General features: G+C 40.1%; 1 protein-coding gene across 3 annotated transcripts in view; it reads right to left on the bottom strand.

Annotated features, from left to right (window-relative positions):
• Positions 1-230: 230 nt before the first annotated feature.
• Positions 231-17,380, bottom strand: part of ANP32B (acidic nuclear phosphoprotein 32 family member B) — a 29,892-nt gene continuing 12,742 nt past the window's right edge. The window contains exons 3-7 of one of the 3 annotated variants that reach the window (XM_042451732.1): positions 11,989-12,111; positions 10,601-10,787; positions 8,274-8,386; positions 7,873-7,906; positions 231-978 (exon numbers count right to left, since the gene is read on the bottom strand). In XM_042451732.1, the coding sequence (XP_042307666.1) occupies positions 905-978; positions 7,873-7,906; positions 8,274-8,386; positions 10,601-10,787; positions 11,989-12,111 (531 nt within the window). In that variant the 3' untranslated portion in view covers positions 231-904. Of the gene's footprint in view, positions 979-7,872; positions 7,934-8,249; positions 8,390-10,600; positions 10,788-11,988; positions 12,112-17,380 lie in introns of those variants that run through there. The other 2 variants (XM_042451731.1, XM_042451730.1) reach the window with 2 other exon arrangements.

The raw sequence follows: 17,380 nt of genomic DNA, 5'->3' as shown, positions 1-17,380 counted from the left end.
CCCCAAATATCTAAAAACTTGGTATTTCTGATATCAATTTCTGATCTTTATGATTACTGAGCCTTGAGTAACAAAGCATAGCACAGTATAAAATCAAAGGAAGACACTGTTAAGACTTCCAATGGTCATGGTTTCAATATCATGGTTTTAATTCACTGGTCCTCCTCTTGGCTTGCAGAAGCAGAATAAATTATGTAATCTAAAACTGTAAATCAGTGAAAGAATCAAGCTCCTGCTGGGGCAGAATTTTATTTTGAAGTGCAGAGTATAGGATACACAACCCTGCCATTAGCATGGTTTTCAAGAAAGGAAAAGGCCACAAGAATTTCAGACTGAAGTCTGAACATAACAACTTTACAAGATTAGTTTACCAAATAACATTTATTTCATTCAAGTTCTTAAAAATACTTTTCTGTTGTTGCATAAAACATCCTAATGTAAAAAATATCCAACGGCTTAGAAAAGGAAAAGGAAGGCAGGGAAAGCAAAGCATGAAGAACAGTCCTCAAAACGTCAGGACTCTATTTACAAAGCCTCGTTGCACAGAAAGTAAAAAGAGGACTACAGTCAGTGGGTAGTGTGTAGCCCCTGACAATCAGGACTGACCCATCACACTTGTTCTTCTTGCTATGGCAACAGTGGGAGATGAAGGCCTGGGAACCCCAAGAGGATAGGTGAAGGTGCTAGCCCCAAAGGGCTAGATCTGTAACCACCGGGACAGATCAGCTGCAGGGTGTGTGGAATGTCACAGGAATGGCCGACTCTTTGGATCTTCTGAGTGCTGCAACTGGGAGGGAGGATTTGTTAGACGACTACAGATGTGCCTCACATGCTCCTCAAGTTACAGATCATCCAAGGGGGGCCCCAAGCAATACTGAACAGTCCTTTGTGGGCACAGAAGGCCTTAGTCATCTTCTTCATCCCCTTCATCATCTGCTTCTCTTTTCCTTTTTTCACCTTTTCCACTCTCCTCTTCATCTATACAGTAACACAGGGGAAAATGTTCCATAAGTGATTGTCAAGAGGATAGAGACATAGCTGTATTATCCCAGAAATCATTATAAGCTATATAAAAGAAAAGGTTCAAGTCAACAAAATACTGGTTAGTGTTAGACCCTAACACTGTAAGTGAGAACAGTAAAAAAAAAATGGATGTTGCTTGTTTAGAAGCAGCACAGAGCAGTCCTTTCTGATCTGCAACCATCACTGACATCCTTTCACAGTGAGGACTGCATAGCAATTAGAAAACCGACTTCCCAGGTGCAGCACACCCTCAGCTGAAGGAAGACCAACAAGGACTAAGTATGTCTTAGTGCTATAAGAATCAGAAAGCTACTCATTCACCATAAACACTGGAGCTTATATCCTAAGAAGCAAAGTTTTTTTTAAAAAAAACAACATTATCACTGCAGGCTTTATTTGCACTTCAGTTCTAAATGGAAGGCTTTCCCTCTACATTTCCATTCCAATGGAAAGTATACAGCGTTACCATCAGATAGTTAACAAGGCACAGTTGACACCACTTTGTGCCCATACTGAATAATGTATGGGCACAGAGAAGCTTTCAATTTCCAATGGCAGCTTGCAGATTTCTATAAGAAACTAAGACTGTGTATTGCTGTGTTTTACATTTTTGTGTGAGAAATGAAGTTCAGACAGCATTTAGAAAGACAAGTTGCTTACCTGTAATTGTAGTTCTTCAAGAGGTCATCTGTGAACTCACACAAATGGGTTATCTCCGCCTGTGCAAGTGCTTCATTGGGAACCTTCCTAATGCCGCGACCCTTTAATACAGTTCCTCATGTTGTGGTGACCCCCAACCATAAAATTATTTTTTGTTGCTACTTCATAACTGTAATTTTGCTACTGTTATGAATCATAATGTAAATATCTGATATGCAGGATGTATTTTCATTGTTACAAATCGAACATAATTAAAGCACAGTGATTAATCACAAAAACAATATGTAATTATATATTGTGAAATATTTATTTCTAATGATAAATGAAATTTTGTCTTGAAGCATGGTGTAGCATGGGTAACTGTCTTAATATAACAACAATAAACTACATTGCTACATTTTGTGACAGTATGCATAAAAAGCCAGCGTCAGTGCGAAGGCTAAGATTGCCTCTTTCTCACCAGATCAGAAATTCTCGGGGCAGTCTTTGCTCTTGCAAAGACTCTTTTTGCTCTTGCACAAGGAAGATCATCTTCCACAACAAGTCTATTTCTGTGTTTAGACTTGATAACCAACAAGCTGGAAGACCCTGTTTCACAAAGATATGTTGTTGGAAATGGAAGAAGAAGGCGCAACAGTCTCAGACAGAACAGGATATGACTGCAAACACTTGATCCAGAATTTTGTAACTGGCATTGTAGAGAAATCAGTTCTCGCTGCACCGCTGTTAATAAGTTCAATGAACTCCTCTTGTGCTGGCTCAGGAACATTTTCAACTCTGACTGAGAATGGGCTTCTGGCAAGTGCAAATGGGGTGTCAGGTAGATTTGGAAAGTACAATGAAATTTTGTCTGCAAGCATGTGCAAGTGCTCTTTCACAGAAATTATCATTGTAAGCCTTTTGTCTGGTTCAATGTCATATTCCTCAAAGAAAGCAGATAAGGTAGGCAACATGTAAATTTTATTTTCAGTCAGGTTTTTTTTTTTTTTTGCCAAAGCTGAAGTTTCATTTGGAATGATCGGATCTTTTCAGACAAATCGAGGCATGTTGCGTTTGGTCCTTGCAGTGATAAATTTAAGTTATTCAAGATGGCAAAGATAACAACCAAGTAAGCTATTTTCTGTAGTTCACTTTTATTGCTGAAGTGCTTCAAACTCTGGTCTTGCTTTCTGATTAAAAAACCTTTTGAGTTCATCACGAAGCTCAAAAACACATTTTAAAACCTTTCCTCTCGACAACCATCTCACTTCAGTGTGAAATAGCAGAGCATTGTTCGGCACATCCAACTCATTGCACAATTGCAAAAACAGTCGACTGTTTAAAGAACTTGCCTTTACAAAATTCAAAGAACTTATGAAATGTTTCATTACTTCTTGTAACTCTTGTGGTAGTGTCTTCATTGCTAATATTTGCTGATGAATCATACAGTGAGTTCCGATGACTTTTGGTGACTCATTCAGTACCAAACGTTGAACTCCAGATCAACATCCTAGCATAGCTGGAGCAACATCTGTAGAAACACCACAAACCTTTTCCCAAGAGATCTTATGCTTTTTCAGAAATGAACCAACTGTGTCAAATACATCACGTGCAGTAGTTGTTGTTTCAAGAGGTTTGCAAAAAAGAAACTCATCTTTAAAGTCGCCATCATTAATATACCTCACATAAACCAGTAACTGTGAACAGTTTGCAACGTCTGTAGATTCATCAAACTGGATACTAAATATTGGAAGTGGAGCAGATTTAATTTCCTGGATTACCCGATCGGGTAATGAAGCTTTAATGGTTGCTACATTTTGTTTGTGGTACTTGCCACCCGTGTCAAGTCTGGTCTTCTTAAGTCCATCAGCTTTGCTTCTAAAGTAGTTGGTATCCTTGTCAGCAAAGCTCGGATGCTTGCTATCAAAATGGCATTTTAGTTTGTTCAGCTTCATAGATTTGGCTGGGAGAACTTCACGACAAATAACGCATTGTGCTTTCTCAATTCCTGCTGTAATTATTGAGGTAAAGCCATACTGTAAAAAATTCTCACTATATTTTCTTTTCTTAACGTTCTTCTCTACAGGATCTATTGTCATAGGATGGTTTGCTAATGAAAATAATATATAATAGCTTTAATAATACAAAAGATGATACATACAGTAAATTCAGTCAATACAGTTCATTAAAGTTTCCTATGATTTACCATTCTCTTTGGGTTTTTTTACATACCTGTTACTAACACAAGGGGGTAGTATTCACATCAACCACAGCTGAATATAAAAAGACCGATCAGCATCCAGATTAAGTTCCCATGGTACAGGTTTTTTTGCACTACAGTTGGTCCTTCTTATACACAGATTTTTTATACACGGATTCAAGCATCCACGGTTTGAAAATGTTCAAAATAAATATAAATTTCAAATATCAAACTTTGATTTACCATTTTTTAATAAGGGACACCATTTTGCTATGTCATTATATTTAATGGGACTTGAGCATCCACGGGTTTTGTTATCCACGGGGAATCTTGAAATCAAACCAGAGCGTATAACAAGGGTCCACTGTAGTTGATTTTACAGTACATGAATTTACATTTACCCAATTCATGAAGTGTCGTTTTACCTCCAATATTGCTGCTTTCTACACAGCAGCTGCTTTCTACACAAGTGTGACTGGTCCGCCATATTATGGTGCCAACCCTGTCACATACATCTATATTTGTACGGGGTGTATGTAATGGGGTTAGTGCAATGATGTCATCACGCTGGGTACTCGTGTGTGGGCATATCTGCATATGGGTGGACCTGCCTGGAGAAAGATAGCGGTATCTTGGTTCCTAAGCCTATCGGAAATATATGTTTTCTGATGGTCTTAGATGACTCCTGTGAAAGGGTTATTCGACCTCCAAAGGGGTTGTGATCCACAGGTTGAGAATCGCTGTTCTAGAGCTATAGATAGAACTTTAGCTGTGGCCCTGCAGCCCTATCCCTTGGTTCCTGCCTGAAACCCTCCATTCCATGGATGCCACAGCAAGGCATTCATGGAACTGAGAATAAGCAGGACACTATGAGGGGAGGATGAGTGGGACTGTGTGAGTTCACTGATGACCACTCAAAGAACTACAATTACAGGTAAGCAACTGTGGCTCCTTCATGGTCTCTGTGACTCACACAGGAGATTAGCTCACCAGAGGGGGAGGGAGTGTCATGCCAAAGGGAACTGAAGAGGTGATCTGAAAGGTCATGCCAATGAGGAGAGCAGGACAGCCCTCCCAAAGGCAGTACCAGCCTGTGAATATGCATCAATACTGTAAAGAAAGACAAAGGTCAAAGGGATTAACCAGGGGTGGAGATTTCTCAGTTTCCTGGTGGGGAGGCATGGAGCTAAACCTGGGCAAGGGAACTATGCTTAATTGTTTACAGTTATGGATGTATATATTTCTACAAACCATCTTTCATCCATAGATCCTATGGTGTTCAAAGTCCGAAGTGTATTCCTCATCCATCAAGGAAGGTGTCCATCATGATGACCGTGTTGGGTCGAGAGAGGAAGGTCATCCTGGCATATACTTTTCTGGGTTGGAGCCATGAGGCGAGGGATCAATTGACAGACCTTGTTATAGTAAGGCAGAGGTGTGGAGAATCCACGAGGGTTGAATCTGGAGAGGAACCCTTCTTGTCAGCAGGTATTCAGTGTCTGGTATAAATGGAGGTTGATTGGGAAGCCTCCACTATTATGAAATTGTGCTTAGGATGATGAAGGAGCCAGTCTGAGTCAGAGTGGAGGACACAATACAGTCCATCAACTCATATAAAAGTAGGTTGGATGGTAGATGGGGTGATCAAGGATCTGCAGGCTACCTTCAGGAGGGATGGGAGGATCAGAATAGAAGCAGGAGTAGGGACCTTGTCCTGCATTTGTTTGTAGACAGGGTCCGATAGTTCCAGGTCTGGTTGTTTAGCACTGAGTTGTAGGGCATTTGCCATTTGAACCATCTGTTCTGCAAAAGACCTGACGTTGACGGTAGGCAAGGTGGAGTCATGATGGGCAAGGGTGCATGGTAAAGAGTGAGGTCAGGAGATATCTGATGTAGTTGATGAAGCTGGAGATTCATGTCCCGACTCCACTGGGGAGGGGGAGCGAGATGGAGGAGGAGGTCTCTGACAGAAGGATTTCAATCGTAATGAGAGGTCAGATGTTGTATTAACTGGTTGGTGGTGGATCCATCTGGTCATTCTGTAAGGTCTTAGTGCAGGACAGAGAGTGGGATCAGAGTGTAGTAGGAAGGATGATCTAAAGAATATTGATGGTCCCAAGAATGTTGATGAGCACTGTAGTGGTGCTGGAATGGATAGTGTCCCTTGTGGAGATGGTAGAGGTCTTCATAATAATACGAATAGTATAGGGGCCATAATCACTGTCCCTGTAGTCATAGGAGGAGTGGTCTGAAGAACAAGGAGAATGTGTTGGGAGTGGTAGTAATGCCTTTCCTGGGGAACGGTGAGAGATAGGGCATCTTCTGTGTTGAGAAGCATGGTGTCTTAACTGTGGATGAGCTCTTCTAGTTAGAGAACAGGATTGAGATGGGGATGGAGAATCCAACCATCCCAATGTTGCAGAAATTAGACAGATTCATGAGATTCAGCACAAAGGGGGGGGGGATACTGGAGGTAGTTTGACTTCCTCCATTTGGTGATTGGACCTCCATGACTGACAGTACTTGGATCAGGAAATGTTCCAGAGGTGGAGGAAATTCAACGATGTCACACACTGAAGAAGTCTTGAGGAGAGCCCTGCTCAGCTTGATGGCTGAGGTAGGAGGTGAGGGGGAGAGATGTCTAGAATCCTCTGAATGCTTGTTTTCTTCTTTTTGTGATGTCGTTTCTTCTCTTTATGCAAAATATCTTGAAGGTCGATGGAGTGACCTGGAATAGAGGACCTGTCTGAGAGTGCATCCATCCTGTGGGAGAATGACTATAATGATGTGATCAGTATCAAATGTTCCATGATCCTAAGGTGTTTATTGGCAGTGGTAACATACAGAGTCAAATCCTGGAGAGACCACTTCAGTGCTGTGCAGATGGAGGAGCCTGATGTGATATGATGGAGTCTGGTAGGCTGTGATGTTGAAGGGTGATCAGTAATGGACAAGGGCTGCTCATAAAGGAAACCCTTGAGTCAGGAGGAGCGATTTTTGTGGGCTTGCCGTGTGAAGGCCTTGCAATGCACATAGAAGGTGGCATTGTGGGACTCTCCTAAGTAGAGAAGGCAGCAAGCGTGCCCATTGCAATCTGGGATTTTAGCACCACCTCTTGTGCTTACTGTTGGAAACGAAGAGTGGTGAGGAAGTCAAAGCTAAAAACTGTGATTAGGAGCCTAGTCAGAACAGAATATTAAAAACAGTCTGAGGTCGGTTAACACATTAGAAAATGAAAGTTAAAGCTCAGAAGTGTTCCTTGCAAAGGTGCTACAGTAGCAGACAAAAAGATACTGAAGGTTTCAAGTGGGAACCAAGATAGGGCTGCCTAAAGGTTCTGAATGAAGCACTGCACAGGAACAGATAACCCATTTATGTGAATCATAAAAACCATGGAGAAGAATCAGATGGCAACACTTTGATTTTCTAAAAATGGTCTAGTTCTAGGCTGTGCACAGCAATGGAACTGAATCAGTTTTATAATGTTCATCAATAACTAAATCACTCACAAACTCAATATATAATATAAAAACCAAAATTCAGAATTAAGGGCAAAAAAGAGTGAAGGACACTTAACTGTGTTCTGTTTTGTTACCTATACCAGTGTTTTGGATTGATGACCAATGTATTTAAAACATTTACAATCACCTTTCAAACCTTCCTACCAGCACTATTATCACCATCATCAATTATATCTTGCACTTTCCCCAATACTATGGACTCATGACAGCTCACAAAAGTTAAAACAAATACATTTAAAACAGTTACAAAAAGAGGCACAGATACATATAAAGTTATTAAACTATAACTAAACAATACAAAACCCTTTAAGAGACCCATTAACAAACAAAAGATAAAAGTCTGTAGAACAACGCACTGTAAACAGCTCACCGTTAAAAGCCCTTGCAGACAATTCCTAAAATGTCTGCAAGAACAATTGTTTCCCTTATCCTTAGGAATTTTAGGCTTTCTAGAATTAAAAGAGTTGATATGAAAAGAATTTAACACACCTTCATCCTCTTCTTCATCTTCTTCATCTTCCTCCTCCCCATCACGTCCAAATTCCTCCTCCTGAAAAAAATGAAAAGCACAGTTACCAGTGAAGGAGTAGGACTTTTTCATCCTCTGGCAAAATCATTCCTGAGCAGTTACTCAATTTATGTTGGGTTAATGAAATTCGAAGAACATAAATTTGGCAATCCAAAACTACAAGTGTCATTATTTCAGCTGTCTTGAAGATGGACAGACTGCTCACTGTGACAACATAAATTAATAGTACAGTTCACTCAATATTCATCAACTTCAGGAATTTCAACATCAAGGTCCAGTTACTCTTTATGCTAGCTGACTGATAAAAACCTAATGATTTCAGCAGAGGCTGAGTAAAAGGCTGGAGATACTTTTAACTAACCTCTCCACTGATTTCATCTTCCTCATCTTCTTCTCCTTCTCCTTCTTCATCCTCATCCTCCTCATCAAACTCTTCCTCCTCACCATCTTCCTCTTCTTCATCCTCTTCCTCACCTTCTGAAAAGAGACCACGTTCACACATCTTTCCTTGAAATCCAGTTGTGCTAGCCATTCCCAAAACATGAATACAAAGGATCCATGTGATACACACACACACACACACACACACAGTATAGATTGGAGGACATCACTTGGTGGTACATCTTCAATTTTCCAAACTCTTTGCAGAGACATAACCAATGAAATCAGGAGATCTAAACCTAATTTCTCATTAGAGAGGGCTTGACACATGGGGTAGGGGATGGGGATACCAGTAAGAGCCACCAGGACCAACCTCAACTAATTCAACAGAAAATGATGGCCCATACAACTAAAGTCTCCATGGCAAAATTCCCAAGTGTGAAGGCCAGCACTGAAAGTGATTGTGTGGAGGATGCCAACTGCCTGATCTGGGCATGTAATCTCCACACAATTACTAGTTATGCTTTGTTGTTAACTGCCTTCAAGTCAGCCACAACTCATGGTGACCCTGTGGATGAGACATCTCCAAGCCCGCCTATCCTCTACTGTTCTGCTTAGGTCCTGCCCATGACTTTCCTGATTGAGTCCAGCCATTTGGCATGAGCCTTTCCTAGCATTATTGTCTTTTCAAATGAGTCCTGCCTTGTCATGAAGTGACCAAAGTATGACAGCGTCAGATTCAGCATCTTGGCTTCCAGATAGATTTCTATACAAAGCTGACTATGGCGGGTTACAGACCGCCCTCAAGCGGCCGTTCTCCCACCACCGCCATTCGCTGCGGAGGGAAGCCCCAGCAGCCAGGCCGCGAGGCTTCCCGGCGCAGCGAAAAAGGAGCACCGAAATGGCGCTCCTTTTCAAAACACAGAAGTGGCGCCACAAGGGGTGAAGCGTGCCCTCGCGGCGTCACTTCCACTGCGACACGTCTGGACACTATGCGCCAAAGACATAAAAATGGCAGCGCCCATGTGGATGGGCGCCGACATTTACGACGCGCTCTGCGTGTGTTGGGGCCGGTTAGGAAGGGGTGACTCTTCCTAACCCTAACACGCCCCTTCCTAACCCTAGCATGTGCGGAGCACGTCGTAACTGGCGGTTTGTAACCTGCCGCTACTTACTCTGCCATTCTTACTGTACATTAAATCTGAAATAGTATGCATTTGTCAATCTAAATGAGGGGTGCACAACTTGCAAGCTAAGTGCATACAAGCTTTTCCATCAATCACTGCCTACCCAAAGGCAGCCACCAAATGTTATTACCCCCCTTCCTGCTGATTCCATAACAGCTGCCACACCTTCCTTTGTAATGATTGAGGAAAAGGGAAAGGCATTTCTACTTGCTTCTTCCAAAAGCAGAAGTAGATGGTTGCTGGCCTCCCACCCTGCCAGGATCATGCCTGCCCCCTCTTCTTCTCCTTGCCCATTCTAAAGGCCAGTCAGAAGTCCATGGGGGGAGGGGGTGCCAGTCACTGGCTTCTGGCTTTGTAAGTAGTAAGGAAAAATGCCTTTCCCTTCTCCCTGCTGCTTCCAAATGCAAAAGGGGCAATAGCCATGCTTCCCAGAGACAGAGACAGTGGGAACCCACCAACCCCGAGATGCTGCAGTAGGGTCTCAGAAACACTTGTGCTCATTCATTCTGAAGGCAGACGTGGTGGCTAGCATCAGATATAAAAAGTTAAAGTTTGGGGAGGCCTAGAGATATTTGCAGTTTTTTCAACTTTTGTCCAGTCCTCATCCCTAATCACTGCAAATGAGGTTTGACTGGAGTAGTAATATATCAGAGATTGAAGCTATGTGGTCCTCCAGATGTTGTTGGAGTGCACCTCCTACCATTTGTCACCAGTGGTTAGGCTGTCTAGGGTTAAGAGTTGAGATGCAACAGTATCTGAATTCCCAACCCTGCAGTAGACCTTTGATTTAATAGTGGGTATTATAGTTACATTTCTAGAATGAAACAATTTGTCCATTTTTAAAGTTCAACTGTACAGTCAAGAACAGGACACACACTATTTGTATTTCTTTACTGTGTGACTTAAGAATGACTTTTCTTAGCAGCTGTTTTACCAGTTCTTTCAGTTATGGTACAAAGAACATTTTGGATGAATGAGAATATAAAGTAGGCCATCTTGACTCAGTTCTTTAAAACACATCTTCAGTTAAATTCTAGATCAAACTGAGCCACATGCAATTTTTAGGCTGGTCATAGCCAGGCACCAGCTCCAGCTCACCATAAACACTCTGTAGCCTCACCTTCCTCATCTTCTTCATCAACACCATCTACTTCAGCATCTGAGTCAGAAGCTTCTTTATCTTCCTGATCGTATCCATCCAGGTAGGTAAGTTGTGGAAGAAGCTTGAAGACGCTCTCTCGGTAGTCATTTAGGTTTGTTACCTCACAGTTGAACAAGTCAAGGCTCTTCAGAGAGTCCAATTTTTTCTAAATTAGAAACAAGCAAAACTGAATATTATGCACACAGGACAGAAGAGCTGATTTAACCATCAGAGCCGAACAACTTTTATTTCCCAAATCTACCTCAAACTCAAACTGCCCACCCCGGGCCTCTTTCAGCTTAATTCCTATACTTCTTCTTACATGCCAGGGATAGGGAACCAATGGCTCTCTAAATGTTGTGGAATTTGAACTTCTATCAGCCGAAGCCAGCATGGCCAATCAAGGATAATGGGAGTTTCAGTCAAAAATAGCTGAAGGGCCACACTTTCCCCATACATGTTATACCCTCATTACTTGTAATCAGTTGAGAATCCCTACTTCAGGATTTGGCTCAGCTGGAGATGGCTTTATTCTTTTAGTTTCAGGACTTCAACTGTAGAAGATAGTAGTTACCTACAATTTTTCTGTAATCTTTACTGACTATATATGTGAAGCACTCTAAAGCCCTATATGTATACCATAATTAAGTATCATTATTATATTGCCATCATATTAAATTCTGCCATTAAAGGGTCATAATTTTATTAGTGAAATAAACAGATCAGTATTCTGTTACTTTGCAGTATTACATCTTTCTGCACTTACCTTCTACAAAATTATCAAATAAACTGCTGTTAAAAACATTATGAATAACCCCAACAGTCTTAGCCCTACTCACAAAGAAAGGAAAAAAGTGTTCTTCCTTGCATTCAAAATACAAGACTAACTGCCTCTTGAACTTTAAGCATTACACTCCAAAGGAAGCCTTACCACTTCTATCAATATTTCCTCCTCTTCCTCCTCCTTATTTATTTATTTTGCCATGGAGAGAATAAGACAACTTCTTGATCTCTAACCTAACTTCGTATTACTAAGTGGTATTAGGATATCCTTAAATGAAAAGGGTATCACTAATTTTCTTCTATAAAATTATCCTATTTGTTTCTCAGTTGCTATTCCTATCTTAACTTGTTGTGCTAAATGGGTTAAAAGTCAAATGGATTCATTTAACTGAATTAAGAGTTACTAACTATGGAGCATCACGCTAGAACCTTCTGATAAAATGACTTTTTCTCTGAGAAAACCTTTGCTGTAAAACCTTTGCTGTTTTGAGACTGTAAAATCTTTAATACTTTAACTTTACTTGCTGACTTTAAAGTACACAACAGCAAAGCAGAAGTCTTAGCTGAATAAACTACTGACATACCAATGGCTCCAAAGTACCAATATCCTTCAGCTTATTTCCACTGAGATTTAAATGTGTGAGGTTAGGAAGTTTTTCTGCTAATACATCAAGACCTCCAGAAATTCTGTTGTCACTGAGTTCAAGCTGCAACAGGGAAAATAAAAGGGAAAAAAATTAAACATCTCAGTAAAAGAGTGGCTAAAATTGAAACATTCCTAACATTGGGACAGAAAGAATATTTGTAAACAAGTACACATCAGGATTAAATACTTATATCTAGCGAAATTAAAAGAAAACGTTTTATAAACTTACTAATACAGAAATGCTTAAACTTTGTAACCACTTTTATATGTGTTGATGTCAGATTATGTTGCCTTACATTTAACATATGCCAATATTTCAAAATACAAAACATTTCTGATAGCCATTTTGGATAAGGGAGACTCAACCTGTACTACAAATTTAATTCCATATTCTACCTGCGTAACTGTTATGGTTTCTTCCAAAGAACTACAGAAAGCATAATTTTAAAAGATTATCTGCTAAAGACAGCCCTTTACAGAACTATATACAGTTCCCAAGGAAACTGAATACTGAAATAGCAATCCTAGACACATTTGTTTCGGAGTAAAACTGAATGAAAATTACTCCTGAACAGGCATGTGTAAAGTACTTGGAAGGGAGACCAACAACAAACACCAGGTGCAGTAAGCTATAGTTCAGAGGAAAGTACTGGCAAAACCACCTCTGAGAATTCCTTGCCTAAAGAAATTATGAAATTCATGGAGTCAGCATAAATTGACAAGTGACTTGAAGAAACACACACACAAGTCTTTATATCTTTTGAAAAAGAAAAAAAATATACAGTTGAAATTCAAACAAATAATAAAAATAATGAAACGTAATTTAATGAATATACAAGAAAAAGTACAAGTATAGGTAACTCGTACAATGGATTCACAGAGTGATCTAATATTGTAGAATACTGTACTACAGATAGGAGTTACTGTATATACTCATGTATAAGTCTAGAAATTTTAGTCAAAATATTGACCCAAAAAACCTGGGTCAACTTATCCACGCATCAATGTAAATTCTGTACTTTTATAAATAAAGGAACTGGTGAAAGGCAAGAGCGTAATCTGTCCTGGAAGCAATGACCTCCCTCTACTTGCTCATCTATCCAGCCTTTACAAACTGTTATAACTGTTGGAATTTTGTAACTTTTTGGCATCATTTTCCTTTTGCTTCGTTTTCTAGATCCTTTGTTACATGCCCCTAGGTTTCACACTCGACTTATCCACGGGTTGTATCAAAATCTATAATTGTGGCCCCAAAACCTGCCCTCGACTTATACATGAGATCGACTTATAGTCGAGCATATATGGTATTTATGGATAGCAGAGATCACATTCTTTCTAGCATTAAATGCTTACATAAACGCACATCATAACATCCTTGAAAGGGAGAAGATAGAGAAGTTCTTGGTTTCTTTGTATAGTCTATCTGAATACTGTTTATTGTGTGCAAGGATAAATAAAGGGATACCATATTTCTTTGAAGTTGTCACTGTGTCTCTCATTTGCTGTAACCTAGATGTTAATTTTTCATCAAGTGCTATTTTCCACATGTTTTTGAGCCATTTTTGATTATTTAGGTTCTTTAAATGTCTCTTGTGCGAGCTGTTTTGAGCCTTACTGTTGCAAGGAAAATACTGACAAGCAAGCAGTTTATGAATATAATTTTTATTAATTTGCTTCTAGGGGAATTTATCTCATTGCACATTTCTGAAATAAAATTTAACACTCCCATCCAAAATAATTTCACTGTGAAGCAATACAGCAACATAAGCAGAAGTGAACCCCTTTCAAAGCATCTCTCCCGGGATAGTGGAGACAGATTAATATTTATATAGGATAGTTTGATGGGTGGGTGGTGCCATCAATGTGTTGTCTTTCTTTCACTGTTGTTGAGACCGATTTACAGGGAAGAGACTGCCATATGTTCTCTGTTCCTTTTTTGTGAAGGTGGTATCTCAATCAGATTCCAATATTATCTTTACTTCAGCATGCAAAATTTATATAAACTATTACTTAGATCTTTGCATATTTTGAGACTATTCCTCAAATAAATCCATCGCATGTAAATGAATCCTTTTCAGATATCAAGGGAAAGAAACTAATGTTGTGGGAATTTTTAACCCTCTGGCATGATAAGTGATATTTAGCATTCTTCTGACCGCTCTGCATGAATCCTGTCTCAGCACAGTTGATGAAGGTGCTGATTCTTGTAGCTAAAATGGATGTCAGGATTTTACAATCTTAGGTCCAAAACACACTGAAGAAATAATCCAGTCTGAGACCACTTTAATTGTAGTTTACTGTGGCACTGACAGAGAAGGATACATGCCTCACAAAACTACAATTCCCAAGCACTGAGCCAGGGGAGTTAAAGCGGTCTCAAACTGGATTATTTCTGCAGTGGGTTTTGAACCTTAGTTAATTAAGCTAATCAGTCCTGTAAGGTCCTTGTATCCTATTCAACAGAATACATAGCATCACTAGACACACCTCTCAAATTCCACTTAACAGAGATATAGTTCTCTTGCTCTGTTTCTTAGAGCAGCCTCTTCACTAAATAGAAGTATACCATCATCATCATCATCATCATCATCATCATCATCATCATCATCATCATCATCATCATCATCATTTTACTGATGGCCACCTGAACCATTCATCTGATGAACCATAAACAGACTGGAAATCTCAAATAAATTTGAATTATGAAAGCTAATCCAGTAAAATAAACATTTACTTTTTATTCCCTTCCAACTCAGTGTAGAGTTCTCTTTGATAAAAATATAAATCATAACCATGGCTAATTGAAAACACAGTTGTCCCTCCATATTCGCTAGGGTTAGCGGAACAAGACCCCCGTGAATATGGAAAAACCGCAAATAACCAAAACACTGTTTTTACCTGAGAGGAACCTCTCTAGGAATCTCTAGGTCCTTCAGGGCAACTCTGTGGTCAATGTCCAACATACACTGACCATAGAATGGCACTGGAGTAGCTACAAATGGTCTTTCAGTGCAACTTTTAGTTCAAGTTGACCACAGAGTTGCACTGGAGGACCTAGACAGTCCTAGAGAGAACATATTAATCAAATCTGCAAATATCAAAGCCGCAAATATGGAGGGATGACTGTAAGCCCTTCTGAATTTAACTGGGCTTCTTCACTAGAAAGCATGTATAAGATTGCAACCTCAATTTTAATGAAAGATACAGAAGAAATGTGGGTTATAATTTAACCAGTTAAGCACTTTCAAACACCATAGATTTCAGTACAACTAAACATGTATGATTTTCTTCAGTGAAATCAACAGGGCTACCAGGTGCTTAAATGTGATGAGATCATGACCATGGAGTTGCCATGTTGCAAAACTTGTCCTTGATCCAACTGCTGTTTTAACTTAGGTGAGTAAGAAAACTATTAATGAACAAATGTAAAATTGAAACAGGAACCTGCCTTAACTTTTAAAAACCTTATATAACTGAAAAATGACTGAACTCCATGAAATCAATAGACTTGCTTGTGCCAAGAGCAACATCAATTTTCCTACATTTAACCATGTGAGAAAGAGCAAGTTTCAAGGCAAAAAACAACCCCTCCATACATACATACATTAATTTTTTTAAGGAAAGGTTTATGAGTATGACCAGATTATTCATGGTGCAGGAGGAGCATATGCACCAGGCCCAAATGTGTTTGGGGCCCACCCACCCTTCCACACAAAGTCTTTGCTTGTTCTTTGCCACATAAACCAGTGCCCTGTTCAACTCTCAACCCCTCAGCACTCCCCCCCCCCCACTTTAACTCTCTTTTAGGTCTACTTTCCAGTCAAGGAGCAGAATCTTTTACTTCTCCTTCTCTGTTTCTTAAGTCTGTCAGCACAAACCTTTTCATTTCTCCAGATGGGTTCTGACTAGCTGGCTATGTGATATCTAAGCCTTGATCTGAATGAAAGGTTTTGAAGGAAGCAAAGGTATGGCTGATTTGTAAAGTATGGGAAGTGGGGAGACACAAAGAGAGGAAGAGATGGATGAACTGGAGGTAGTGAATGTATAAAGAGGGGAGAAAGAGGAAAAAAGGAAGCAGCCTTGATGAACTATTTTGGTGGTCCTCAAGAATCCCAGAGGATCCAATTCTATAAGAGGGCATGGGAGACAATTTACAGATCACATAAAATCGATAGGACATGCTGAATATAAATCAAACATGCTAAATTAAATGCTAACCAAATTTAACCACTGGAAAATTTTCTGAAAATGTTCCATTCCATACACTAGTAATGTCTTGATGGGAGCTGTAACCTGAACAAATGTGTTATTATTTTTTAAAAATACAACCTGCCTTTTCAATCAGATTATTCCCCAAATCATCTTACAACAGATTATAAAAATGTGATTACACAGTGATTAATTCAACTCTTGGTGGTGGAGTGACCAAGACAGACGTTGGATATCCATAAACTTAGGACTTCTTTCCCCATGTCTCTGGTACATGCTGGTTTAAGCTCCATTCCACAAGTCTACCTTCTACTCATGTGCCTTAATGCTTGTCTTAGACATTCATTTATTGCAAATATGTTTGCAAAAGATTCATTCTGCCACTGTCTACATAATGAGCAGGGGAAAGGGGGGGGGGGGGAGTGAAAAGAAAGAGGGAGAACTACAAATAAAGTTAAACATAACAGGATTATATACTCCAGGAATACCACCACATTTTGCTAAACCACACCTCTGTAGTTAATTGCAAGTATTTTGAAAGATGCCACTCCATTTCTATTGCTATTATCATTTCAGAGAGGGAAAGCCTACTAATGACAAGGTGCTTTTGGACTTGCATTATCCCTATCTAGAGTGCACTTAACATCATCAGAAACAGGTACAGTAAGAAACTCCTTCTCTAACTTTTGGTCATCACACCCCTCAGAGACACTGTGTGTCTTCTTCCTTCTTTTCATGAATTCGTCTTCTTCTACATGTGATTTGCAAAGTGGGCTGTATAGCCCCCCCCCCTCCAGAAAGCCCCAGGGAGACTCTGAGGGGAAAAAAGGACAGCAAGGGGGCAGTGAGGAAAGGGGGGACAGCAGGGAATTGTGGGATGAGGTTTGCATGAAACTTCTTTTGTGCACTATTCTGGGACAGAACAGAGGGAGGCCAAACGGAGAGCTGCTCAGGGAACAAGCTATCTGTCCAGGTTGTGAGGTGAGAGACCCAGCATGGCTCATCCAGCTTTGTCTTGTCCTGGAACAGGGCGAATGGTGCCTCTTCAGGTCAGAAAGACACCTGCTGGTTCCAAAGCAAAAGGAAAAGGAGGGAGCAAGCGCGTGCAAGCTCTCCTCCAT

The sequence above is a fragment of the Sceloporus undulatus genome, chromosome 2 (assembly GCF_019175285.1).
Source record: "Sceloporus undulatus isolate JIND9_A2432 ecotype Alabama chromosome 2, SceUnd_v1.1, whole genome shotgun sequence".
NCBI classification, from domain to species: Eukaryota; Metazoa; Chordata; class Lepidosauria; order Squamata; family Phrynosomatidae; genus Sceloporus; species Sceloporus undulatus.
The sequence above is the reverse complement of the archived record's forward strand: the minus strand, read 5'-3'. Positions and strand labels throughout refer to the sequence as shown.